Here is a 27,566-nt window from a genome sequence, read left to right on the forward strand (position 1 = left end):
ATAGCTTATTCCTTTTAATCATGGATAAATTATTTAAAAGCTTTTGCTATTGAGGAGTTTTTCTTAAAGACCACTGGAATGTTTAAGTTAAAGCAAATCACTAGTGCAGTATCTTAGGTTTAATCTTAGGAACTCAGGGAGCAAAACACATTCTCATCTGCTATGCATAATATGCCTACATTTGAACATTTGAACATTCACATGAACATATCACAAAACCCTGAGATGTGCATTTGATAATGTATACAGTGTCATAGATTGCTCTGCACAGAATCCTTTATGTATATGTTCCATTATACAGTAACACGATGTTGACACGTAACAGAGATAACAGGCTTGCAACTCTAGAAAACACACCCAATTTACAAAGTACAGTTTGTTCCCCAATTGAAGGGAAATGAAGGGAATTATGCATGCACGTGTGAGTGTGAGTGTACGTGCGTGCGACAGACCGACAGTGCGTGCGAGCGTATGAGATCTTATACAGCAGGACAGAGCAAGTGTAGCTTAGACATAAAACAAACAACAATGTCCTTCATTCACAAGGGAGGAGACAGCACTACACCTGGAGCTCCTGTCACACGCACACACACACTTGCGTGCACACTCACTCAGGCACGCACGCATAATGCAGTGGCCAAGTGCACACACATCTTTGCATGCTGTGTGGTACAGAGATACACAGACATACCCCCCCCCCCCCCCCCCCACACACACACACACACACACACACACAGTACATTAAACACACATACGCATGCATAAACGCAGTCGTCAGCATTCCCCTAAGGAAAGAAGCTCAGTCATTTCACCATGGAGACACAGGAAGTATAAAAGCACATATGGCCCTCAGCGGACTCGTGATACAAGACAACCTGTTCACACACACACACACACGCACGCACACGCGCGCACACACACACACACACACACACACACACACACACACACACACACACACACACACACACACACACACACACACACACACACACACACACACACACACACACGTACGCACGTGCACACGCACACACAATCACACGCACATTTTTACTTTCATATCAAGACAAATCAGGTCCGTTTAGTGACACCTCACTGCTACTCCATCCTGCTACTACATCCATCGTTTGCCATGCTGGTTTCCTACTAATATTCCTACTAACTCCAATCAAAACGTTTGAGCTAATATGGACTGGCCCCCGAGGGGGGCACCAGTGGGGCCAATTGGAAAGTAGAGGGAAAACAAAAGATATTTGTACCAGTTCAACCGCAGTCATCCATATGCTGGGAAATGTCATTATTTTCAAACATTTTCAATGATCTATATGAACTACCGGTAGGCTAGGCTGTGGCTATTCAGAACAGGGGCGGCAACGTAAGCCGGAGACTAGCGGCCCTCGTCGGCCTGAGGGGCCAGGCACGGCACGGTGTCCAGCTTGCCGGTAGCCATTCCCTCATAACACCAGATTTGGAATTTCCCTCCCAGAATTCTGTCTTTCTCCAGCCTCACCCACAAACACTCTCTCCCTTCCACTCTCTCTATGGTTTTATTTTTCTCACAAACGTGCAAACACACACACACACACACACACACACACACACACACACACACACACACACACACACACACACACACACACACAGGGGCGTCACAAGGGGGGGGGGGGGGAGTGGGACTGAGTTACTAGGGCCCAAGGTGGAGGGGCCTTAGCTATTGAAAGCTTAATTATTTCGCTATCTACAAGCACGCAGCACGGCACACGGTGCCGCGCTGTAAGGTTGTATATCTATATCTTGTATAAGCTTGTATATATGCTATTTTTTAAAAGTCGTGAAAATGTGTGCAAATCTTTGAATATATGTATTTTTCAAGCGAACATTTATAACTAAAATTTTGCTTTGGGGGGTCCCTGGAACTAAATATTTTGAGATGGGTGTCCGTGGCCAAATACATATCATTTTGGGGGTCCTTGACCTGACAATCTTTGAGCACCACTGACATAGAAACGTAGGTTTTTCAAAAAACCTTAGAAGGATTTGAAATATTCAAAGACAAACGTTAACGATTAAAAAAAAAAAAACAGATCTACAAGCTCACTGCGTGGCCCTCGGTGCCGCGCTGTGAGCTTGTATATCTGCTATTTGTCAATAGTTAAAGTACCCAGGTCCCAGAATTTGGTGCAACACTCCTGCACACACACGCCCCTGGTGATGTTGCCATGGAGGCTACAGTAACGTAGCATCCTGTGGCGTGGCGTGTTGTGGCGGTGTCTCTGAGGATTGTGGGTAGTGAGAATGAGGCTGAGGAGAGAGCAGAGCGGGGGTGTACATTGTGTTGGGAGAGGGATTACAGCGTCCATGCTGACATCAGCATGTTAGTTAATCGACAGGGGGCTAAGAAGAGTATTTTGTTGTTTACCGAATCCTCTTTGGGGCTCAGACTGAATAACATTGTATAGGGGCTGCACCACAAACGTGCACGCACACACACACACACACACACACACACACACACACAGTAGCTGTCCATGGATGGCATGGTTATTGCAAGTCTAGGTCACTTAAAGCCTGATTCACACATTGTCATCATGGCCTACAACACATTGTAAGCTTTACAATCTGCTTTTTTCATCACATTTCAACACATCATACAATGAAGTACTAGCAGTATGGAAGATATGCTGTGCATGCTTGTATGAGAAACCCACAGTATTTATATGAGATTATAATGTCTCAGTAAGATTCAGTTATCAATTTGGGCTTTTAGGTCTTTATTGATAGGATAGTAGTAGACTGACAGGAAATGGGAGAGAAATGGGGAGTGACACGCAGCAAAGGTCGTCGGGATTCGAACCCGCGACATGCTGTCTGGCTGGCATTGCAGCCTACGGTGCCCGGACCACCACGCTGGCTGCCCGGGCCTCAGTTTGAATTTACAATGACTTACTTAAAAGGAAACAGACACTGAATGCTCAAGCGGCTACATATTGTATGTCTATATGCATCATTATGCTCAAATGTACCACAGCAAGGAAGGTTCTGTAGCTATTCTATATTATCCTCTGGGAAACAAAAGGTGCCTGGTTCTCGCAACTCTCCCCAGGTGCTGCCTCCCAACTAGCTAGGATGGGTTAAATGCAGAGGACACATTTCCAGCAAATGTGCGAATACCAATAAGGACTGGGGTCCATATTAATATAATATTTTGTGTGATTTCAACTGCTCAAGGTTAAAGCTGGTCTTTATTGATGTATTTTGTGTACAGGTACCAGAAATAACTTTGTTCTGGTTTCTCAAGACACTGTATAGCAGCACTGAAAACAGTAGTAAACAAACAACATCGAGAAAAACAAACAATAAAGGAATAACAAAGAAGAAGGAGACCAGTTATTGCTTTGAAGGTGCTGTGCGCAATTTTGACAAAGTTGGGCAGTTGCATTGAGAGAAATTGATGTGGCCCACACATCGCAGTGCGGCACATTGTGAGTTTGTAGATCAGCCATACCCATTACCCACCCACCCTTCTTTTTGCCCCTGACATCCACCTTGTGCTATCATGGCCAAGAGGCTATCGCCAGCCCAGGCCTGCCTTGAAGACGACACTAACTGCTGCTGCAGCCTGCAGGAAGGGTACGATATTAGCCTTCACTCAGATAGACCTCACTAAATTACTTTGATAGGTAATTTCATTTGTAGCACAACCAGCAACACGTTGACGGTTACTGTCAGGGACGTGCAGAGAATGTTAGAGAGGCAGAGGCTGACATTTCTAAAAGGGCCTTTTGGTGAAAACATAAAAAATAGCAGACCTCCAAGCTCACAACATGTCCCACTGTGAAAGGTTGTTACACGTGTGAGATTGAAGGTCGGCTATTTTCGGTGCTTGATATACCACACTGAACTAAGCATAATCAAGTCAATACTGGAGATGTGGCGTAAGGGCATGGTAATCCAGTATCTGGCTTAAAGTCCTGTTCGCAATTTGGTGTTAGGGGAGTTTCTCACCTGAACTGAGTCAGTGGGTCCCTAGACATGAAAAATCACCGAGGTGCTCGTCCGCCATAGTGCCAGGAATGGCGCAATGGCCATATCAAATATGGCTGCCATCGGCTATGATGAAAATCCAACTGTTCTGTTTCTGGGTGTATATGCACATGTAATACCTCTATTTGGACTAATTGTGGTGTGGGGAATTCATTTCTGATATTGTTTTGACCATTTTGGGCGATTTGGACCTCAAAAGGTCATGGTCAAGGTCATTTTGCTATTCCGAAGACCGTGGGCCATAACTTGGCCATTGTTAGGAGTAGAAACAGGTGCAGTAGGTCTAAATCAACTAATGCTGACATGTATAATTCATTTCTGACATTGTTTTGACCATTAAGGATCATCTTGTCTTTGAAATATCAATGTCAATGCCATTCTCTAAAAACGATTTTGTTCATTACTTGCACTTTTATAGTATTTTTTGTAAGTTTGTTACTATTTTATAGTAAGTTTGTTTTGTTTATAACAAAATACATACTAGTGCAGTAAACATCCACATTTAACTTTAAAGGGGGGTTTTAAATGGGTGTTTAAATGAGCAAATAAGACTATTTACGGATAAAAGTGACAAATAAAATCACACAACAAAAGCACACACAAAATTAAATAACAAGTTCCCTCAAAGTGCACCATATTGGGATTGTGTGCATCCAAGTTAGTATGATGTGTTTTTACAGGATGTATTCAGCAAGGCAGCCATATCCTCGAGAGTCGAAGTGTTCCTTGCATCCGTCCATGTTCCATTGGTTCTAGTCTTTCCTCAGGTTCCTTGGCTGTTGCAAGCAGGTGGCAAGACATGCACTAGAAAGGTGCCTTGTTGGTCTCAGGCAGCAGTTGTACTTCTCTGCTACCAATGCTGTCTTGTTCTCTCAAGGTCTTTGCCTCTCCAAAGTTTGTTAGATATTGTATTCGGTCAGAAGCCATAGCTGCATGCTTAGTCCCCACCTGGCCCATGCAGGCATCTCCAGTTTCCAAGGCATATGTCCCCTGATCACTGTCTTGGCTAGTGGTGCTCCAAGATGAGAGACTGCTTGATGCTGTAGAAGCATGTGCCGCTGCACACCTAGTGCCATACTGCTACCAGATCTACTTAATCCCCAGTGCTTGGAAGTATCACTACGACAACTCTCTGGGGTCCACTCATAATCCTGGCGACCCATTATTCCCTCCATTAGGTTAGGGTTATGGGTAGGTTTAGTTATAATAGGGCCAGTTGACTCCACATGTACCAGCAGCTTGGTGACAGCCTCCTCAATCTAGTTCAATCTTTGGGATCTCTTCACCTCCAGCCCCTTTTGCAGGGAGCCACTCATCATCATCAGAGATAACGGAGTCGATAGACGCACCCATCCCTCATCAACTTTACAAATTCTGGGTGTCTGAGGAGAACAAACAGCTCTCCAGCTGTGTGTTCGGAATATGGTGTCCATTCAAGCTTGTGGCGATGTAGGTAGAACCTACCTGCCTTGGAATCTGAAGGTTCCAGGGTCGATTTATGTCTCCTCCTGCTTATTTGTCGAAGTGTCCTTAAGCAAGACACTGAACCCCTAACTGCTCCCAATGAGCACCTTGCATGGTTTCTTGGTGTGAATGTATGTGTGAATGTGTGTGTTAATGGGTGAATGTGAAATACATTGTACAGCGCTTTGGAGAAGAGCGCTATATACTGTAAATGCAGTCCATTTACCATTATCAGCTCTGTTGTCTCTGTTGATGATGTCGCTAGTGGAGAAGAGATCCCAGACATCGTGAATAGGATTGAGGAGGCTGACACCTGGTGCATGTACAGCCTCCATTATAACTAAGCCTATCCCTAACCTTCACTAACCTAATGGTCAGAATAATGGGATGTCGGAACTATGAGCGGACCCCAGAGAGTTGTTGTCTCCTTCACATTACTGCTATACTACACCCCATATTTCCAAGCACTGGGGATGAAGGAGATCTGGCAGCAGTATGGCACTGGTGAGACTCACTTGCACTGCATCAAGCAGTCTCATCTTGGAGCACCACTAGCCAAGACAGTGATCAAGCCACATATGCCTTGGAGACAGGAGATGACTGCATGGGCCAGGTGAGGATTAAACATGTAGTTATGGCTTCTGACCGAGTACAATGTCTAACAAACTTTGGAGAGGCAAAGACCTTGACAGAACAAGACACAGTATTGGTAGCAGAGAAGTACAACTGCTGAGACCAACAAGGCACCTTTCTAGCGCATTTCTTGCCACCTGCTTGAACAGCCAAGGAACCTGAGGAAAGACTAGAACCAATGGAACATGGAACAGGGCATGACATAAAGGCTTGTCCTGTTGTCCGGGACAAGTGCCCATACTATGGAGTGGAGGGAGCAAGGGGGGTCATTAGCCGTCCTTTTGTTATTATTTCAATGTATGACATTTTTATCCGGACAAGTGACTTTTGTCTCCGGACAAGTGAATGGGAAATATACTTGTCCAAAGGACAACTGCCTCAAAAAGTCAATGTCAAGCTCTGATGGATGGAAGGAGCACTTTGACTTTAGTACACTCCTGCCATGTCTGAAGCAAGACACTCGACACTGATGGAGTTCTGTGCATCATATTTTGCCATGGAACAATGCCAAATCCATCCTGTAAAAACACCTCATACTAACTTGCATGCACACAATCCCAATATGGTGCACTTTGAGGGAAACTGTTATTTAATCTTGTGTGTGATTTTGTTGTGTAATTTTATTTGTCACTTTTATTCGTAAATAGTCTTATTTGCTCATTTAAACACACATTTTAAACCCCAATTTAAAGTTAAATGTGGATGCTTACTTGTTGTATTTCTCACTAGTATGTCTTTTGTTATAAACAAAACAAACTTACTATAAAATAGTAACAAACTAACACAAAATACTATAAAAGTGCAAGTAATGAACAAAATCGTTTTTGAAAAATGGCATTGACATTGATATTTCAAAGACAAGATGATCCTTAATGGTCAAAACAATGTCAGAAATGAATTATACATGTCAGCATTAGTTGATTTAGACCTACTGCACCTGTTTTTACTCCTAACAATGGCCAAGTTATGGCCCACGGTCTTCAGAATAGCAAAATGACCTTGACCATGACCTTTTGAGGTCCAAATCGCCCAAAATGGTCAAAACAATATCAGAAATGAATTCCCCACACCACAATTAGTCCAAATAGAGGTATTACATGTGCATATACACCCAGAAACAGAACAGTTGGATTTTCATCATAGCCGATGGCAGCCATATTTGATATGGCCATTGCGCCATTCCTGGCACTATGGCGGACGAGCACCTCGGTGATTTTTCATGTCTAGGGACCCACTGACTCAGTTCAGGTGAGAAACTCCCCTAACACCAAATTGCGAACAGGACTTTAAGCCAGATACTGTATTATGGATTTCTACAGAGAGGGCAATTCTTTCAACATAAGATGGCTGCATTCAAGTTCATGAGAGTTTGGACAAGGCAATTCTCTTGAATGCTACCTTTGGGTATGGCATGGAAAGAGGGCATTTGCATTTCTTTCACCCTAGTAAAAACTGCATTCATGGTCTGGAGAGGGCATTTTTTATAGACATATAAAAGGGCAGGGGCTCAAGCCCCCTTTGATGTCTATATGTGCAAGTGCCATGGTCGCTGTGCTGGTCACTTGGCCAGGGCCAAGGCTGGCGTCCATTGTGTTGTTCCAAGTGTGCAGTCGATGCTGTGTCAAGCTCACATCCTCTTCCCTCAACCTGATCTCCAGCACCACTTGGTTGTCACTCGCTCTCATTTCATCTCATATGGAGCTTTAGAAACATTTCCTCTCCTGCAGTCCTCCATTTATCACCCCATTCTTTCATGTCACCCCTTCTTCGACCCACCCACCCAGCCTCTCTTCGGTCCTTTCCATTCCTTAACATTAGCATAGTGTTCAAAGATATATATATATAGGTCTATATATATATATTATTATTATTTTTCCCAGCACTGTTTTTGGCAAGTGGCGTGGCCATTCACCAGAGAATAAATTATCCCTTACACCCCTCTTCTTTCCAGACACAAACGGGGAGACAGAGTGCACACAAGTGAAAAACAAAACCATCAAGAAAATCAAGGCTTTGATGCCCCAGCTGGCTGTGGCTATAGCTAATTAGCCTCTCTTCTGGTTTGTCCCATCTTGCTGCACAGCAGCTCATCAGTGGCTAATGAACACTCTTTGACCATCTCCACATTCTAAAGAGAACCATATGCCATGGAGGAGCAATAGAAGACCTTGTGAAGCGCTCCCAGGAATGGCCCAAATGTTCTGAGGATCTCCTGTTGTGGCAAACAATGGTTGTTTATCTCCATTGGGGAGACTCTTTCTTTGGACTGTTGAACATAAGACTGTTGAGAGGATCTGAAGTGGGTTTAATGTAAAATGCCTAACATCACCTTGGACCTGGCATCCTTACTGTATATCGTCATTGTCGGGTGGAAACCTTGTCCAAAACCGTTTGTTTTATATTTATCATTTTAAAAATGATTTAAACCAGTGAAAACAGCCGATCTACAAGCACACAACGCCTCGCACCAAGAGGCGTTGTGTGCTTGTAGATCTGCTGTTTTCACTACTTATGTGCAACGTCCTTGTATGGCGAAGCAGGGCTTTACTTTGCGAAAGAATGTACAAACATGAAACTTGGAGATACAAGGTTTCTGCCCGACAGTGATGATATGGGACATGCCAGGTGAAAAAGGGTTAGGGTTTTTTGAGCGGTGCCTGCCACTCCAACGTTTGATGGTGTGTGTTTGAATATATATATATATATATATATATATATATATATATAGATATATATGTATGTATGGATTTGTCTATGTGAGCACTGCAACCCCAGCTGGCGGTGCTGTTGAGCAGCCTAAACTGCTCCATTCACACTGGGTGTGATTTTTTTTTCTTTTTTTGGAACGGTGATAGCCGCTTCCTACTCTTGACTTAGTGTGTCTGGTGTCCCTATGCAGCACGAACAGCTGCAATGGGTGTCAACACACACACACACACACACACACACACACACACACACACACACACACACACACACACACACACACACACACACACACACACACACACACACACACACAACCACACACACACAACCACACACACACACACACACACACACACACACACACACACACACACACACACACACACACACACACAGGGTATAGCTGCTCAAATGCACCGCTCCACTTCGAACTGATGGGTTTGATTCTTTTATTGTGAAAATAGCAGATCTACAACACATCATCTAATGCAGGTTTGGGCAACTTTGATGCCCTTATATTAAAAATAAGGCATAAGTGATTAAAGGCCATCATCAGTCCTCAGAGCTCACTAGAGCTACATTGTTTCTTAAGGAGTTCTGTGCTTGGGCTTTTCATTATACCAAACGTTCTCTGTAGAGAATGATTGCAGTCCACACATGATAGCTTCTCATCAAAGTTATTACACTGCTGGCTACATTAATAGGCTAACAAATTACCAGTTTGATTCCTAATCAAAGTAAGTACATTTGAAATTAAAAGTAAAAGTACAATAATTTTACTTTATAAAGCTCTCAATGGTCTGGCACCTTCGAGCTTCTATGACTGACTACCTATGTTCCAACCCGCCCCCTCAGGTCTTCTAGTGTTGTTGACCTGCTCGAAGTGCCTTCAATGACATAAAAATTGCTCTCTCCGGACAACAGCAATGCTGATTGGCTGGGTCTGGATCATAGTGGTCATGAGGCTGGCCTGGATGCGCTGCTACCTCATCCACGGGGTCACCGTGGCAACCGTCAGAGTGTAGAGGATCCTGCAGCTTTCAGACAGGGTGGTGCCACCCCTGGGCACCAGGAGATAAGGCCCTCTCACACATTGTCTGTTATTGTCTGTCGTACAGACAGAACTGTTTCTGATGAGCTGTTCACACTCAGGGATGCCATTGTAGTTTTGTTTACAGTTTTGGCGTGCTCCTCCCTCCGGTTAACAACTGCCAATCCCAAGGGGTGAAGATACCGAGGCAACAGTTCACGTTGTTTGCGTTGCCCCGTTCGCGTCATCCATAGGGTTTTCGCTTACAATATCCTCCAGAGGCTTGGCCACGTTATAGGCTATCTTTCCTACCTTCAATAGACTTACTGTTATGAACTTTAGGGTCATATTATTTATTTTTCCGGTGTGATGTTGCCCTGTGTATGTTTTCCCTCCTTATTGGTGTGTTTGTGAATGAATGGTGAGGAGTGACTGAGTATTATGGTGTGGATGTGAGAGTGGTGAGTGAGTGTGCTAGCTAGCTAGCGATTGGCTCCTGTGGTCTATAAAGATGGCTACCTTCAGTTCCACAGATGTCTTCCTTTCCTCCTAGCCAGCCTCAAAACAACACCAGTTCTATTTGTAGTGGATTTAGCGTTGTGAGTGTTTTAGAGTTTATCGTTTTTAACATGGGGTATTTTACAGCCTTTGGTGTGCTAGGGGTGGGTGGCCTTCCTTTTGTTTTGGTTTCCATTTCCGGTTTTTAGTTTTGAGTATGAGTTTATGTACAGGGGCCCACCCCAAGGTAATTTATCCATGTTTTAAACTTTTGTGAATAAGCCACTGTAGTTTGGAGTTTGAAACTGGTGTTAATGTCGTTGTTTTGGGACTGGGAAGGAGGGAGTCTTTTTTTTTTGGCTTATGCTCCCCTAGGCCGGCCGTAAAATTCTACATGATGAGTAATTTAACTTTTTACAACCTTTTTGGAGGACATTCCAGAAGGTGTCAGTGAATTTAGGAATTCCATAGGTATGTATTCTTTGTGGTTGTCTTCCACAATTGAATCAGCAGAAAAGTACAATGTTTCTCTTCCAGGGAAGTTAGTCAAGCACCTGTCGTTGATTTCTCCGATACCGCAATTTCCCAGAATTGCATCTTTCCCTTTTCACCCAACAGTCAATTGATTTATTTCAATGGACACTATTGTTCTGTTCTGAGTTGATGGAGGTGTGGTATAGAACTTTATAGGAACTTTTAGCAATGCTGCTTCCTCATTGGCTAAAAGGCAGTTTTTGCTACTTCCTCCATGGCTAAATTTTCCTCCATAAACTTCTATAAGTCACCTTTATGCTGCTTCCTCAGGGCTTAAAAGGTACTGATACAGGTACATCAAGGTGTGATGCAAAACGTTACATTATACATCATGTAAGTCTATTGAAGGTGGGAACGATAGCCTATACCCTGACCAGACATGCACTGGGGAATAGTGCTGGGTGAAAACCTTGTTGATTTGAGTGTTCCTGCGCTGGCCATACCTTGATAACGAAAAGGGCGAGGCCTCTCGAATTATAGTAGTAAGATAATGTATACATTCACATTTTTGTTCCCCTGCTTTTTATAAGTTAAACATTCAGGAGGTTTTGGCATACTGTATGACGTCATCTGTGGACAAGATGGTAAAAAAAGAAACTATCAAAAGGGGTTTCTGTGGCCTAATGTAGATATATCAAACTGGGGGTCGTTGAAATGAAAAAAGGTTGAGAGTCACTATGTGCTATCGAATGGAATTGCTGTCCTATGGCTCAGGAGGAGGCATCGCCATTGCAGATGTTGGGGGGTGGGGGGGAGGGGGGACGAATCACACAGCAGGGGGTGAGGAGGGGGGTGATGGTGTTGATCAGGGGTGTCACAAGGGGTAGGAAAGTGGGACTGAGTTACTAGGGCCCAAGGTGGAGGGGCCCTAGTAACTTTAGCTATTGAAAAATAGCAGATCTACAAGCTCACAGCGCGGCACCGAGTGCCGCGCTGCGAGCTTGTAGATCTGCTATTTTCAAAAAGTCGTGAAAATGTGCGCAAATCTTTGAATATGTATTTTTTAAGCGAACGTTTGTAACTTTGCTTCCGGGGGTGTCCCTGGAACTAAATATTTTGAGATGGGAGTCCGTGGCCAAATTCATATCATTTTGGGGGTCCTTCACATGAAAAGGTTTGAGCATCACTGACATGGAAACATGGGTTTCTTGCACACATTTCTTCATGATTTTTCAAAAATAGCAGATCTACAAGCTTGCAGCTTGTATGAGCTTGTATATCTGCTATTTTTCAAGAGTTAACATTCATGGGGGGCCCGCAGTGAATCCTTGTACCCAGGGCCCAGAATTTGGTGTGACGCCCCTGGTGTTGATGGTGGTGATGGCAGAGTGCAGAGCTTCCTGTGTTGCATTATTAAGACCTGATGTTCACACATGACCTGTCGTTCATGCACTTGTCTCGTCTGGCCCAACCATCAATGGGCGCGTGCCCCTGTGTGTGTGTGTGTGTGTGTGTGTGTGTGTGGGGAGGGAGAGGGAGGGGAAGAAAGAGAGACAGAGAAATGGGGAGGGTATATATATGTGTGATGGCTGATGGGGGAAGGGAATAATTCAGTTATAAGCATCACAGACAGGAGTGGCGACGGGCAAGACAAACAACTCGGAGATAATGACTGAGGGTAGACTTGTACACATGGCAGTGATGTGTGACGTTCAACCCCAACAACCCACCTATGACGGGATCCGTGTTAAATACAACCCTGCATACATCGTCCCACCAGTGTTGATTTCGTTGTCTAAAACTATGACATATGCGACTGAGCTATGATGGCTAAAAAAGATGTATCGACAATTTTGTCAACAAATAAAAACTAGAAATGTTAGGGAGGGACTATAGTGGAAATCTAGAATTATAATCAATGGCTCAGAAATTTGCCAGGTCCCATATACTAAATTCTTGGGTGTCATCAAAAAAAAAAAAAAAAAAAAACTACATCGACGACAAAATCGATGAATACAAAAACAAACCACGAGACCTATGGAAGTTGCTTAACAACCAATTAGGCTTAAAATCAAAAACCATATGCCACAACATAAACATCAAAACGGACGCCACTCTCATTTCTGACAAAGGTGAAGTGGCTACCCATCTTAACAAAACCTTTACCACCACAGCCCGTTCACTGGTCGAAAGACTGGTCGCCCCATCTGGGCGGTATGGTGATAAATTTGTTAAAAAATTCTACAAAAAACTGGGCGTCAGAAAAGACAGCTTTAAACTTTCCACAGTGACAACTGATGAAGTGTTTAAAAAATTGAGCGCCCTACCTCAACACAAGGCCACTGGCCTTGATAAAATCCCAGCTAGATTTCTCAGAGATTCAGCCGCCACCATTGCTCCAATCATTACCCACATAATTAACCTTTCCATCGAACAGGGTCATGTCCCCCAGGACTTCAAACTAGCAAAAGTAACCCCCCTGCACAAAAAAGGTAGCAAACTAGACCCTGGAAACTACCGCCCCGTTTCCATTCTTAGCTCCATATCCAAAGTCATGGAGAAAATAGTCTACGAACAGATTGCAAGATATCTCGATGAGAATAATCTGATTTACGAGTTCCAATCTGGATTCAGAAAATCCCATTCCACTGACACATGCCTTCTCTATTTGACTGACCAAATCAAACGCGAAGCGGATCAGGGCAAATATAGTGGCATGGTCATGATGGACCTCCAGAAGGCATTTGACACCGTGGATCATGCTATTCTGATTGAGAAACTAAAAGCCATCGGTCTTGACAGCGCAGCAGTGAGCTGGATGCAATCTTACCTGGTGGGGAGGGAACAGTTAGTGGAGATTAACGGTACACTGTCCCCCCCCCTCCCAGTAAGCTGTGGTGTTCCTCAAGGTAGCATACTGGGACCTCTGTTGTTCCTAATATACGTGAACGACATGGCATCTGCTTGCGACTGCAACCTGTTCCTGTTCGCGGATGACTCGGCTCTCCTAGTCTCGGCTCTCCTAGTCTCGGGCAAGGACCACTTGCAGGTTGAAAAGACACTTAACTCTGAACTGAGTAAGATCTGCACATGGCTTAACGACAACAAATTATCAATTCACCTGGGAAAAACAGAGTCCATCCTCTTTGGATCAAATCATAACCTCAAAAAGGTAGATGACTTCACAAGTAATCAAAGTGGGTGACAAGGTCATAACACGAAAAAACGAAATCTCTTACTTAGGATGTATCCTTGAAGCTAATCTTTCCAGCGAAAAGATGACTTCAAAAGTAATAAAAAAAATCAACCAACGAACTCGTTTCCTACAGAGGATCGCCCCAATGGTCAACTTCAACACACTGAAGACCATAGCTGGTGCAATAATCCAGCCCCTCTTTGACTACGGAGTCCACGTATGGTATCGTGACGCCCCACAAGCCCTAAAAACTAAACTCCAAACAGCCCAAAATAAACTAATTATCTATCTATGTCGTCCTCAGACGAGCCCTCCATCGTTGTTTCCAGTCATCTCGGTTCTCCATACATCTGGCCAGCTCATTGGTGTTCTGTGTCCCTACGTCTTCCTTGAGTACGTCCACGTATGTTTTTGTGGGACGTCCTCGCGGCCGGTGCCCGTGTGTTGGCTCCCACAGTACCAATTTGCTGGCTGGAAGCTCCTGGTGTCTTTGGCAGTGTCCTGCTAGTCTCATTCTTCTGGTGGCAATTTTCTCGCTTACCTTTGGTATTCCCTCATACAGGCTCTCGTTTGTAACATGTGCACTCCTGTTGATGTTGAGTACTGCACGCAACATTCTAGTGTAGCACCCGTCTAGAGACTTCTGCAGGGTTGGCTTCAGGGTCCAGCATTCACTGCCATAGAGGAGAACAGACTCCACCGTTGCAAAGAAGAAGCTAAGTTTGATTTGGCGGGGGAGGTTAGAGTTCCATACACTGTTCATGCCGTTCAGGGCCCTCCAAGCGAGTGCCTTCCTTACTTTAAGGTCTTTCTCAGTTGAGTCGACCCATGCGCCCAGGTACTTGAAGTCCTTGACTTCCTTCAACACAGCTCCTTCTGTTGTTGTCAGAGGTGAGTGATCAGGTAGGTTATAGGTGATAACCTCAGTTTTCTTAGCGTTTAGCCTGAGACCAACTTTGGCACACTCTATCTCCACCCTGTTCAGGAGTTCTTTAGGGTCCTGCTTAACCTTCCCTATCAGACTCACCTCACCGCTACTCACCAGTTAAGAGTGGGGTGGCTCAGAGTAGATGACAGAGTACAGCAACTTGCAATGGGCCTGGTGTACAAGATACACTACACCACTATGATACCCAAGTACCTGTCAAAATACTTTATACACGTTAAGGATGTCCATAATTACAACACCAGAGGCAGTGCCACAGATCACGTTCAACCCAGAGTCAACTCAAAGAAAGGGTCAAACTCTTCTGCTATACCACAAAAATGTGGAATGCCTTACCGAAGGCCATAAAGGAGTGTGGATCACTAGCATCCTTTAAAATTGCCCTGAAAAACCACTTACAGGCAGCAACCGTTCGCAACTGGTAAAAACCTAGCCCAACCCTACCCTCCCTGCCCCTTCCTTGTATATACTTACTGTTTGTTTAGACCTACTGTTTTCTTTTTTTTTTCCTTTTCTTTACATATCTACTGCATAGTACTGTGTTCTATTTGTCTGTCATTCAATGTTATATGAGATACTTAAATGGTTTCCTGTTGAAATAAGCTTAGTCTTTTCATGGATCTCCTTTTAGTAGACCTTGTACCAGTGAACTGTACCGTCATGAATCTGTACATTTTCCTATGCAAACTTCGAATAAAGCCTTCAATCAATCAATCAATCATAGATGATCATTTAAACTGGAAATAACAGATTGATACTGTATGCATGAAGTCTATGAAGATGCTTGGTATCTTGAGAAAAATCTGTCCACTTGTTCTTCCTATGTCTCATTTAATTATAGCTTAATTTTCCCTCATATTAATTACTGTAATATTGTTTGGGCTGTGACATATTCATCAAATATCTAACGAAAGTACTGATCATTTAAAAAAGGTTTTTGAGAATGATTTCTCAGTCAAATAGATTTCAGCCATCTGCTCCTCTCTTTAGTCGATATTCATTATTGCCTATTGACAAAGTAATCATTCTTCAAACCTGTTTGTTGTTTAAATGTAAAAAATGCAAACATGATATTTCTTTTCAATTGTTTTTTTCCGTATCACTTCTGACATTCACTCCTACCCCACAAGGCAAAGAGATGATTTTCGATTTTCTTTTGTCGTACTTAAAAACATCAATCATTTATAAAATTTAGAGGCCCCCATGTGTGGAACTGTCTTGATGCTTCACTTCCAAACTTTATCCTTTATCCTTGCAATATTTAAAAAACATCTAAAGCAATATCTTACTTCTTCCCTACTGTATTATGTGTTATGCGTTATCTTTCCTAATGTTTTTCTTCTCTTGTTGTCTATTCCCTTTTGTGCGGTTTCTGTGTTTTTGAAGCTGTGAATGCCGCTTCCAAGATGTGGCTTTGTATGTCCCGTACCTGTCCCGTGCATCTCTGCGCTGTGATTGGTTAGTTTTGTCTGTCCCGTACATGTCCCGTGCATGTCCAGAATGAAGAATTGAGGATTGGCCAAGCTTCACATGACAATTTGGCTCCCCAGACAAAATCATTCATTCATTCAGAACTAGAACTAAAGCACATAGAAAGTATAGATCAGAGAATGTATAGATCTAGAACACATAGAATACAAATTCACCGCTTCACTTCGAACCGAGGTTTGATTTTTATTTCTTTATTGCACAACTGCTCCCCTTGTATTTTATTGTATTGTTCTTAATGAACTTTTAAAAATGTTAATTAATTCCTATAAGGAAAGGATTCCAAGTAAGCCTGCTGGCTTCTTCCTTTCCACTGTATTTTTTTTTTATATTGTTCTATTTTCTATAAAAATGTGCTGATTAACTAAACTAAACTAAGAAGAGATCCAGTAGAATCAAAGACATGTCATTTTTATGTTTGGTTGCGATCGGTTGTTGTGCTCTGAAAGCTCAGGGCTTGTAGCCGGGGACCCAGTCACCCACAAAGTGAGATGACCTGTGGACATTAAGGTCCACAGAATGAGAGGTCTGCTCTGCCGGAAACATTGCGAAAAAAAAGTTATGGCTATTTGTATATTCACTGCCCCATCGACTTCACTATTCAGGAAAAGAAAAATATTAAAAAAGAAAGAAATCCGCTTTAAGTAGCATGTGAGGTATCAAAAAAGGGGTTCTTCACGATTCTAAATCCATTGCAAGCATTTGTTTTGCATTAAAAACATTCATTGGGCTGAATTTCTGCCCCACAAAACTGTGAAAAGTGATGAGTCATCACTTTCTTTCACTTTTGTTTTGATGACTCATGCCTGGGATGCCTAAGACGTCCACAGGCGTTTTAACTTTCCCCTGGAGTGCCGCGGCCCCACTTGGACGTCCACATGTAGACGTTGGTAGACAGAACCATGGTAACCAACAGCCTCCGTGCTCCCGAGGGCAGGAGTGAAGGAAAAAAACTGAATTTCCCATGATGCCTCGCGAAAGCTGCTCGTTGCTAAATGTTACTCCGTAAACTCGAGCTGATAACAATAGTGTGTTGCCCTTCAGGCAACCACACTAATTAAACTGCCTGCACTGCCTGTTCTGGGCAGGGCCTTGGTGGCTGAATTTACACATTTACACGCATGCTGAAATTGTATTGTTTTACACATGTGGCATCGAAAAATCAAAGCTATATATACACACATATATATATATATATATATACACACACACACACACACACACACACACACACACACACACACACACACACACACACACACACACACACACACACACATATATATAGAGTATATATATATACACACACACATACACATATATATATATATATATATATATATATATATATATATATATTATATATATATATATATACACACATATTTCTTTGTATACATTTACCTTTCTTTGTTGCGACCGTCAGGGAGCAGTTTACTATGAAAACCTCCACCGGCCGTCCGTCCGTCGGTCACACGTCACACGTCACACCTTTGCCCTGCTCATATCTCCGCATCAGTATGACATCACACCACATGTGTACACAAACCTTTGTGTACGTTGCTGAGGCAACAGTCTGTTGTTGCTGGTCTGACTGTTAGTGTACGTTAGCAACCACCTTAGCAACCATGGTTTTACCCTAGCAACCAACTGTTTACCCTAGCAACCAACTGTTTACCATAGCAACCATGTTTTTTTACCCTAGCAACCAACTGTTTACCATAGCAACCAGATACGCAGAGCAGGGATCTCCATATATGGGCATAAACAGGTGACATCACACTGATGTCAGATACTCAGAGCAGGGATTTCTCCACAATATATGGGCATAAAAGGGATTCTGTTAGGGATCTCCATATATGGGCATAAAAGGGATTCTGTTAGGGATCTCCATATATGGGCATACAAGGGATTCTGTTAGGGATCTCCATATATGGGCATAAAAGGGATTCTGTTAGGGATCTCCATATATGGGCATAAAAGGGATTCTGTTAGGGATCTCCATATATGGGCATAAAAGGGATTCTGTTAGGGATCTCCATATATGGGCATAAAAGGGATTCTGTTAGGGATCTCCATATATGGGCATAAAAGGGATTCTGTTAGCTGTTAGTGATCTCCATATATGGGCATAAAAGGGATGCTGTTAGGGATCTCCATATATGGGCATAAAAGGGATTCTGTTAGGGATCTCCATATATGGGCATGAAAGTGTCTTGATAATTGGTAAAACAAACTTTTGGCCTATTTGTGGAGATAAGCGACCAACGGTCGCTTATCTCCCGATTAGGGAGTCTTACTGGTATACATTTAATCTCACTGAGACCCCTTAGGCCATATTCAAAGCCCGTATCCTCAAAAAACGAAACTTGAACCGGCACTGTGGGCAAGACTGACACATAACTCCGTCCATAATTGGGCATGATTGTCATCATAGTGATGATGCAAGTGTCATGGAACAGCAGCTTAAAACTAGAATGCATCGCATTATTTAGAGTGTAATGTTCTCCTGGACGCAGAGGTTACAGTCATCTGATTTCATGTGTTCTTTTACAAACATGAAGTTAATTCAAGTGTTAATTCAAAAGTCAGGGAAGTCCAACACCCTCGGCCTGGCCAACCGCCTGTATGGAGATCAGTCCTACCAGTTCCTAAGTGCCGGGAAGCACTATGACACACAGCTGGAGCCAACGGCCCTGGCAGTGGCCAGCAACACATTTTCCCTGTCTCTGTTCAAACAGCTGACAGAAGAGAACAACGCCAGCAATGTGTTCTACTCTCCTCTCAGCATCTTCTCGGCTCTGGCCATGGTACTGCTGGGGGCCCGTGGCAACACCGCCACCCAGATGTCAGAGGTCCTGCACTTTAAGGACGGCGTCCACACAGACTTCTCTAAGCTCATGAGTGACCTTAACAGCGACCGGGACAAGTCGAAGTCCTACGCCCTCAGCCTGGTCAACCGCCTGTATGGACTCCTGTATGGAGAGAAGTCCTACGCCCTCAGCCTGGCCAATCGCCTGTATGGAGAGCAGTCCTACCAGTTTGTTCAGGAGTTCCTAAATGCCACCGGGAAGCACTATGGTGCACAGCTGGAGCCTGTGGACTTCGTTGGCAACGCAGAAGGAGCCAGGCTGAACGTGAACAGCTGGGTGGAGAAACAAACACAAGGTAAAATCAAGGACTTGCTTGCCCCGGGTGTGGTGGATGGACGTACCAGACTGGTGTTGGCCAATGCCATCTACTTCAAAGCCAAGTGGGACAAGTTATTCCGTAAGTACCGCACCAGGGATAAACAGTTCAGACTCAGCAAGACCGAAAGCAAGCCGGTGAAGATGATGTACCAGACGAGTGAATTCCCTCTTGCCTACATTCCTGAAGTCAAGTGTCGGGTTGTAGAGCTGCCCTACACAGGGAAAGACCTCAGCATGCTTATCTTTCTGCCCGGCGATGAGATGGAGGACGATACCTTTGACGATACGACAGGTCTGGTGGCGCTAGAAAAGAATCTAACTTATGAAAGGTTTGTGCACTGGACCAATCCAAACAACATGTGGCAGGAGGAAGTTCTGCTTGGCCTGCCTCGCTTCAAGATGGAGGAGACATATGACATGAAAGACACCTTGATCAAGATGGGCATGGTGGATGCCTTTGACGAAGAAGAGAGTGACTTCTCCGGAATGTCTCCAGCCAGCGACCTGGCGCTTTCCAAGGTGGTGCACAAGGCCTTTGTGGAAGTGAACGAGGAGGGCACTGAGGCAGCTGCCGCCTCCGCCTCTGCTTCAGTGGAATTCAGTGGTGGGCCTCGTCGCTTCATTGCTGACCACCCCTTCCTCTTCTTCATCCGACACGACCCCACCATGAGCATCCTCTTTGCAGGCCGATACTGCTCCCCTCCTTGAGTTGGATCTCATCTCAGCTCTGGTCCTGGGTACCTGGACCGCAGATACTGTACTCTCTTGCATGCTCACTCAAAACAATAACAAGGACTGAATGATACAGACATCTCATATATGCGCATACAAGGGACAAGTACCGACAGATACAGAGGTGTCATATATGGGCATATCATATATATGGGCAATGGGCATGTCCCCACTCAGCACGCATCACTACACTAGTAAGACACCCGAGGGTGGAATGCGACCTCAGGGTGACATGCAACCTCGCCCTAAAGGGCGAGGTCGCGCCAATTCTTGACAATCTGGCCAACCACAGCGTTTCTCTGACGATTCTAGTTGTCATTCTGGGGGGAGTTTGTTCATGTTTTTGTGAGGGTATCAACCCTAGGAGACACGGGGAGAACACGCAAACTCCACACAGAAAGGCCCTATCGCTCACACCCTAGGTTCGGTTGGCGATAGGGCCTTTCTGTGTGGAGTTTGCCTAAACATGGAGATGTGGTACAGAAGGACTCATATATGGGCATAAAAAGTATGTCATGTGACATCACTTCCTGTACAGACAGTCAGACAGACAGCCATTGACTCCGACCTAACAATGGCTACTGTCTATGACGGTAGTCCCATATGACATGATGTACTAGACTATCTCCATATATAGTGTTATCCACATCTCCATGTTTAGGCCAAACAGATTCGCTCCATTTCTCCATGTATAGGTCCAAATGCCCAACGTTGAGCTTGACAACGAAACGTTCTTAACACAGCAGCCCCCATATTTACTTTAGAAAATATGTTAAATTCTAAGTACGTTTCGAGTACCGGTTTGATACAAGAGCGAATAAGCACTACACTTCTGGAATCATGTGCGTCGACTTAAAGTTGGATCCAGGCCTAATAACTTTATTTGGCCGCCCTGTTGCCACCTCCTTGTTACATTTTCTTTTCTCCAGGTGGATGGACATTCTTTCATGGACATCCTTTCATAGGTGATCTAAGTCCAGCCGCCCGTATCAGATCAGAGGATCAGATCTCCATGTTTAGGCAAACTCCACACAGAAAGGCCCTATCGCTCACACCCTAGGTTGGGTTGGCGATAGGGCCTTTCTGTGTGGAGTTTGCCTAAACATGGAGATGTGGTACAGAAGGACTCATATATGGGCATAAAAAGTATGTCATGTGACATCACTTCCTGTACAGACAGTCAGACAGACAGCCATTGACTCCGACCTAACAATAGCTACTGTCTATGACGGTAGTTCCATATGACATATTGGACTAGACTATCTCCATATAGTGTTATCCACATCTCCATGTTAGGACTCATATATGGGCATAAAAAGTATGTCATGTGACATCACTTCCTGTACAGACAGTCAGCCATTGACTCCGGATTAACAATGGCTACTGTCTATGACGGTAGTCCCATATATATTGGACTAGACTATCTCCATATATAGTGTTATCCACATCTCCATGTTTAGACAGCCAATGACTCCGGCCTAACAATGGCTACTTTCTATGACGGTAGTCCCATATGACATGATGGACTGGACTATCTCCATATATAGTGTTATCCACATTTCGTGTAGCCGCCCTGTACAGGAAGTGATGTCACAACTCGCTGACATCACACTGACATCACAGAGGATACGGACGGTCACGAGGATACGGAAGGAAGGAAGGAAGGACACTCAAGCGACACGGTTCTTCAGAGTATATGCAACCTTCGGTCGCAACAAGCATTTATTTTTTTATTGTTTTGCCACAGAAGCACAAACACAGCTGCTAGAACAAATCATGGGTGGAATCACTCTCGGATGTCGTAATGGGGGATGCACCTGTCACAACCCACATCTCTACCAGTCACACACACACGCACACACAGGCATGTACGCACACCAGGCCCATGGAGAGGTGTATCAAATGCTCATTTACGTATCCGTATGTCCCTTTTCTGATTTGACATCATAGTGATGAGACGTCACGTGGGTCCATCCTGTGATGTCATGTGGGTCTGTCATCATCATCAGCGCCGCTCACTTTCCACAGGTGTGATTTCTTCTTCAGTTTTCAAATAACCTGGCATCACCAGACTTTCCACCTCGGAGGAAAGCCTGGTATTCATTTTAAACAGGCTGTGTGATCCGGTCTAGGCGTGGCCTAGCCAGAAGAAGCGGCGCCACTTTGTTTTGGTCCCTCCCTGTTTGTTTCCCCAATCCCCATTTAAATGCTTGAGAAGTGCCTTGCGCGTCGCTACGAGTTGGACTAAAAGATGGATATACCAAACGAACTATACAAAAAATCGCACCCGTGAGCGGTGCAAAAATATTTAGGGAGTATGATATATTGTGGACTTCGATTTTCAAGCCTTTTCTTTAAATAACTAGACCAGGTCAACCTGGTTGTGCCAGACCCCCTGTCTGTCATCATCATTTATGACATCATGCCTTTTGTAGGCATGTCATCATCATGTCATCATCATATATACCCTTTATATAGAAAACCCGGACAGACCGACATTTGCTTATGTAGGCCTACCCATTTCATGGGTCTGGCAATCATAAATGCTTTTCCCTTTTAAATTGAAGATATTAAATAATATCTTTATTATTACACACATTACATGTATAATATGTTTGCATAGAAAATTCTAATGTAGTGCATCATTGAACTATGGGAAGACTGGGATTTGAACATGGCACCTCTGAGACAAAGAACTAATGATTAGACCACTATACCACCTCTCAGGCTCTCTTGGTACACGTCTCTTATTCAACATTTACCTTTTCTCTTCTTCTTTTCAAGGCTAGAATAATAGAAAATGAGAAAAAAACACTTTAAAACACAGAGGGAGCTGTACCTTGAGTGTCTGACAGGTAGTAAAGTGGTCTAATGATCTGACTTTCAGTAGAGAGGTTCCATATTCAAACCCCAGTCTACCTGTAGGAGCACTTTGGAATGTTCTTTGTAAAGATATGCATGGGTGACTCAAAATGTCTTGGGCAACCAAAGCATGTGTGATTAGGTAGCGTAGTTGGAAGAGCTCTTGACTCATCATCGAAAAGTTGTGGGATCAAATCCCAAGGCTGGCAATACTGTATCAGAGCATTTGACACTGATGGTTTGCTTTTTCCCTCCTTTAAATCTCCATCGTCATTGACAATGCATTGGGCGCTTTTTTTTTTGAAGAATTTATTAGAAGTTTGCAATAGAAAAAAGTACAGTTTCATGACAGTACAAATCACTGGTACAAGGTCAACTAAAAGGAGATCCTAGAAAGCCGAGGCTTATTTCCACAGGAACCACACTTTAAGTATCTCATATAACATTGAAAGACAGACGGATAGAACATAGTACTTTATCTAGGATAATATCAGTTTCAAAAGCATAACATCAAATACAAAAGGCAGAATACAAAGAAAAAGGGGGGGGGAGCATGGGGGCTTAGTCTGTTTACAAGTCACGGGTAGCTGCTGTCTGAAGGTGACTTTTCATACCAATTTTGAAGGAGGCTAGGGATTTGCTCTCCTTTAGGGCTTGTGGAAGGGCGTTCCACATGTTGATGGTATAGCAGGAGAACGAGTTAGCGCCTTGTTTAGTGTTAAATCTACGCTGATGATGATTAGTGGAGCTGCCTCTGGTGTTATGATCGTGAACATCCTTGACCTTTAAGAAGTAGTTTGTCAGGTACATGGGAATCTTGGAGGTGTAGTGTATCTTGTACACCAGGCCCATTGCAAGATGCTGTACTCTGTCAGCTACTTTGAGCCACCCCACGCTTTCGTGGTGATGCTCGGTAAGGTGGGTCAGAGGAGGGAGACCAAGCACAACCCTAATTAGTTTGTTTTGGGCTGTTTGGAGCTTTAGCTTTAAGGCAGCTGGGGCGTCGCGATACCAGACAAGGACTCCGTAATCAATGAGGGGCCCAATAAGAGCACCTCCTAGTGTCTTTCGGGATTTAATATTGATCAGTGGGGCAACTCTTTGCAAGAAGCGAATTCGTTGATTGACTTTATTGATTACCTTGGTGGTCATTTTTTCACTGGATAGGTTAGCCTCCAGGATGCAACCCAGGTAGCAGATGTGGTTTTTTCTTTCTATCACAGTGTCACCTACTTTAATTGTGAAGTTCTCAACTAGGCTAAGTTTCTGACTAGATCCAAAGAGGATACATTCAGTTTTGCCTAGGTGAATTGAGAGTCTGTTGTCATTGAGCCAGGTGCAGATCTTGTTAAGTTCACAGTTAAGGGCCTTTTCAACCTGCAAAATGTCTCTGCCTGAGACTAGGAGAGCCGAGTCATCCGCGAACAGAAACAGATTGCAGTCACAAGCAGATGACATGTCGTTTACGTATATTAAGAACAACAGTGGTCCTAGTATACTCCCTTGAGGTACTCCACTTTACTGGGAGGGGGGGGGGACAGGGTTCCGTTGACTTCCACCATCTGTTCCCTCCCCACCAAGTAAGAGTGCATCCATCTCACTGCTGTGCTATCAAGACCAATAGCTTTGAGTTTTTCAATCAGAATAGAATGATCGACGGTGTCAAATGCCTTCTGGAGGTCCAGCATGACCATGCCGCAATATTTGCCATCGTGAATTTCACGTTTGATGTAATCATTCAAATAGATGAGGCATGTATCTGTGGAATGGGACTCTCTGAAGCCAGACTGGAACTCGTAGATCAGTTTATTCTCTTCAAGATATTTAGCCACCTGTTCATAGACAATTTTTTCCATTACCTTAGAGATGGAACTAAGGATTGAGATTGGCCTGTAGTTGCCAGGGTCAAGTTTACTGCCTTTCAAAAACTACACATTATTTCAATGTAAGAATCTCAAGCATGCATGTCGTCCACAGTAAGGTGAAAGTTTTGAATTGTGAATCAAGTTGCTCGGTTAAAGTATGTAGGAACAGCGAGGTGCCAGAGTTTTCAGATTTAAGATTTTAAAATTAAATATCTCCAAAAGTACAAAACATTTCAAAGTAAAACTTTCAAGTATGTGTGTCCACATTTAGGAGAATTATAAAAAGTATGAATGGAGTTCCTAGGCGAACGTGTTTTTTTTAGGCGCGCAAATCTGCCATTGAGCCCCATGTTAATTTTCCGAATTTTGTAAAGCTTATATCTCTAAAACCATAAAACATTTCAAATATTCATTTTCAGGAAAACATTTCCACAGTAAGCTCAACACGATAAAGTGTGAACTGTGTTTCTAGGTGTACGTTTGTAGCTCTAGTAGCTTGCCAAAGTTTGTAATTTTCCATTGACAATGCATTGGGTGCTTAAAGTGAAATATTTCAAAAACTACAAATTATTTCAAAGTAAAAGTCTCAAAGCATGCAAGTCCACAGTAAGGTTCAATTTTAATGTGTGATTTTACTTTGAAATGTTTCGTAGTTTTGGAGGTATTTAACTTTTAAAACTTAAATCTGAAATCTTCGTGGACACGTATTCTTAAGATTTTGACCTTGAAATAATTTGTAATTTTTGAAATATTTAACTTTAAGCGCCCAATGCATTGTCAATGACAATGGCCTTTTAAAGGAGAGATAAATCAAACCGTCAGTGTCCATTGCTCAGATGCAGGGGTGCTGATGCCGGAAATTGATTCCACGACCTTCTGTTGATGAATCAAGAGCTTTTCCAACAGAGCTACCATAACTCAGAATTTGTGAGTGCCCATTCTGCCCAATGCATTCATAAAGACATTTTGAGTTGCCCATGTATAAGTTTGCATAGAAAATTCCAACGTAGTGCATCATTGAACTCTGGGAAGACTGTGGTTTGAACATGGCACCTCTGAACCGAAGAACTAAGCATCAGACCAATATCCCACCTCTCAGGCACTCTTGGTACATGTTTCTTATTTAACACTAACTTTTTTTTTTTCAAAGCCAGAATAATTGCGACCGTAAGGTCGCAGTTTTGTATGAAAACCTCCACCGGCCGTCCGTCGGTCACACGTGCGGTCGACCGCACGTCACACGTGCGGTCGACGTGTGATGAGGTCACGATGAGTCATCTATGCCCAAATATAGATTTCTAGGTCAGATGGCCCATAGAGTTTGTGATGTCAAACCTAGCAACCCAATATAAACAAACCTGATGTCAGACCTGAAGTATCCTTTTATACCCATATATGGAGATACAGAGATCTCCATATATGGGCATATTAGAAAGCCCATATATGGGCATATACGGATGACATCAGGGATATCCATATATGGGCATAAAAGGGACAAGGGCTTACAGTTAAGAGATCTCCATATATGGGCATATCAGAAAGCCCATATATGTTCATATACTGATGACATCAGGAATATCCATATATGGGCATAAAAGGGACAAGGACTTACAGTTAAGAGATCTCCATATATGGGCATAAAGGGACAAGGACTGTTACAGTAGATATAGAGATGTCCATATATGGGCATAAATGAACAAGGACTGACAAACACTGAGATCTCCATATAACCTATGGGAATATAAGGGACGAGGACTGTCAGCTTGTAGACCTATTTTCTAAATATTGTTGTACATTAAAAACTTGAAATGGGTCGTTCTGCATAGTACTTGGGATTTGTTGATGTAAATGTTCACATAGAGTGTAATAATTGGTAAAACAAACTTTTGGCCTATTTTCCCGATTAGGGAGTCTTACTGGTAGTTATAAATATGGTTAATATGTGTGTGCAGTGTGTGTGTGTGTGTGTGTGTGTGTGTGTGTGTGTGTGTGTGTGTGTGTGTGTGTGTGTGTGTGTGTGTGTGTGTGTGTGTGTGTGTATGTGTGTGTGTGTGTGTGTGTGTGTGTGTGCGTTGTTTGTGTGTGTGTGTGTGTGTGTGTGTGTGTGTGTGTGTGTGTGTGTGTGTGTGTGTGTGTGTGTGTGTGTGTGTGTGCGTGCGTGCGTGCGTGCGTGTGTGTGGCCATGATCAATCAATAGCTAGCTGTTCTAAAAATAAATTTGCCAAATTCAACACTAGCAGTTTAGTATTCACAATCACCAAGTCAGCATTTATCTAGCCTGACTGCAAGCGTTAGACTCTTCACACACTACGTTTCACTTCGTTTTGCCCACCAACAGGGGGTGGTGATGTGCAGACTGATTTATCAGGCTAGCATTTATCAGCAGCGACAAGTTAGCATTCACAATCACTAGGTTAACATTCACAATATA

At 43.4% G+C, this 27,566-nt stretch overlaps 1 protein-coding gene across 1 annotated transcript; it reads left to right on the forward strand.

Moving 5' to 3' along the window:
• Nucleotides 1–19,043: 19,043 nt before the first annotated feature.
• LOC308295608 (leukocyte elastase inhibitor-like) lies at nucleotides 19,044–20,384 on the forward strand (the record flags this gene model as incomplete). Its single annotated transcript, XM_080738658.1, has 1 exon — nucleotides 19,044–20,384. One exon carries the CDS (start codon nucleotides 19,044–19,046, stop codon nucleotides 20,382–20,384), a length of 1,341 nt encoding a protein of 446 aa, XP_080594784.1.
• Nucleotides 20,385–27,566: the final 7,182 nt, after the last annotated feature.

Source organism: Nannobrachium achirus (genome assembly GCF_963921795.1).
Source record: "Nannobrachium achirus genome assembly, chromosome: 12".
NCBI lineage: Eukaryota > Metazoa > Chordata > Actinopteri > Myctophiformes > Myctophidae > Nannobrachium > Nannobrachium achirus.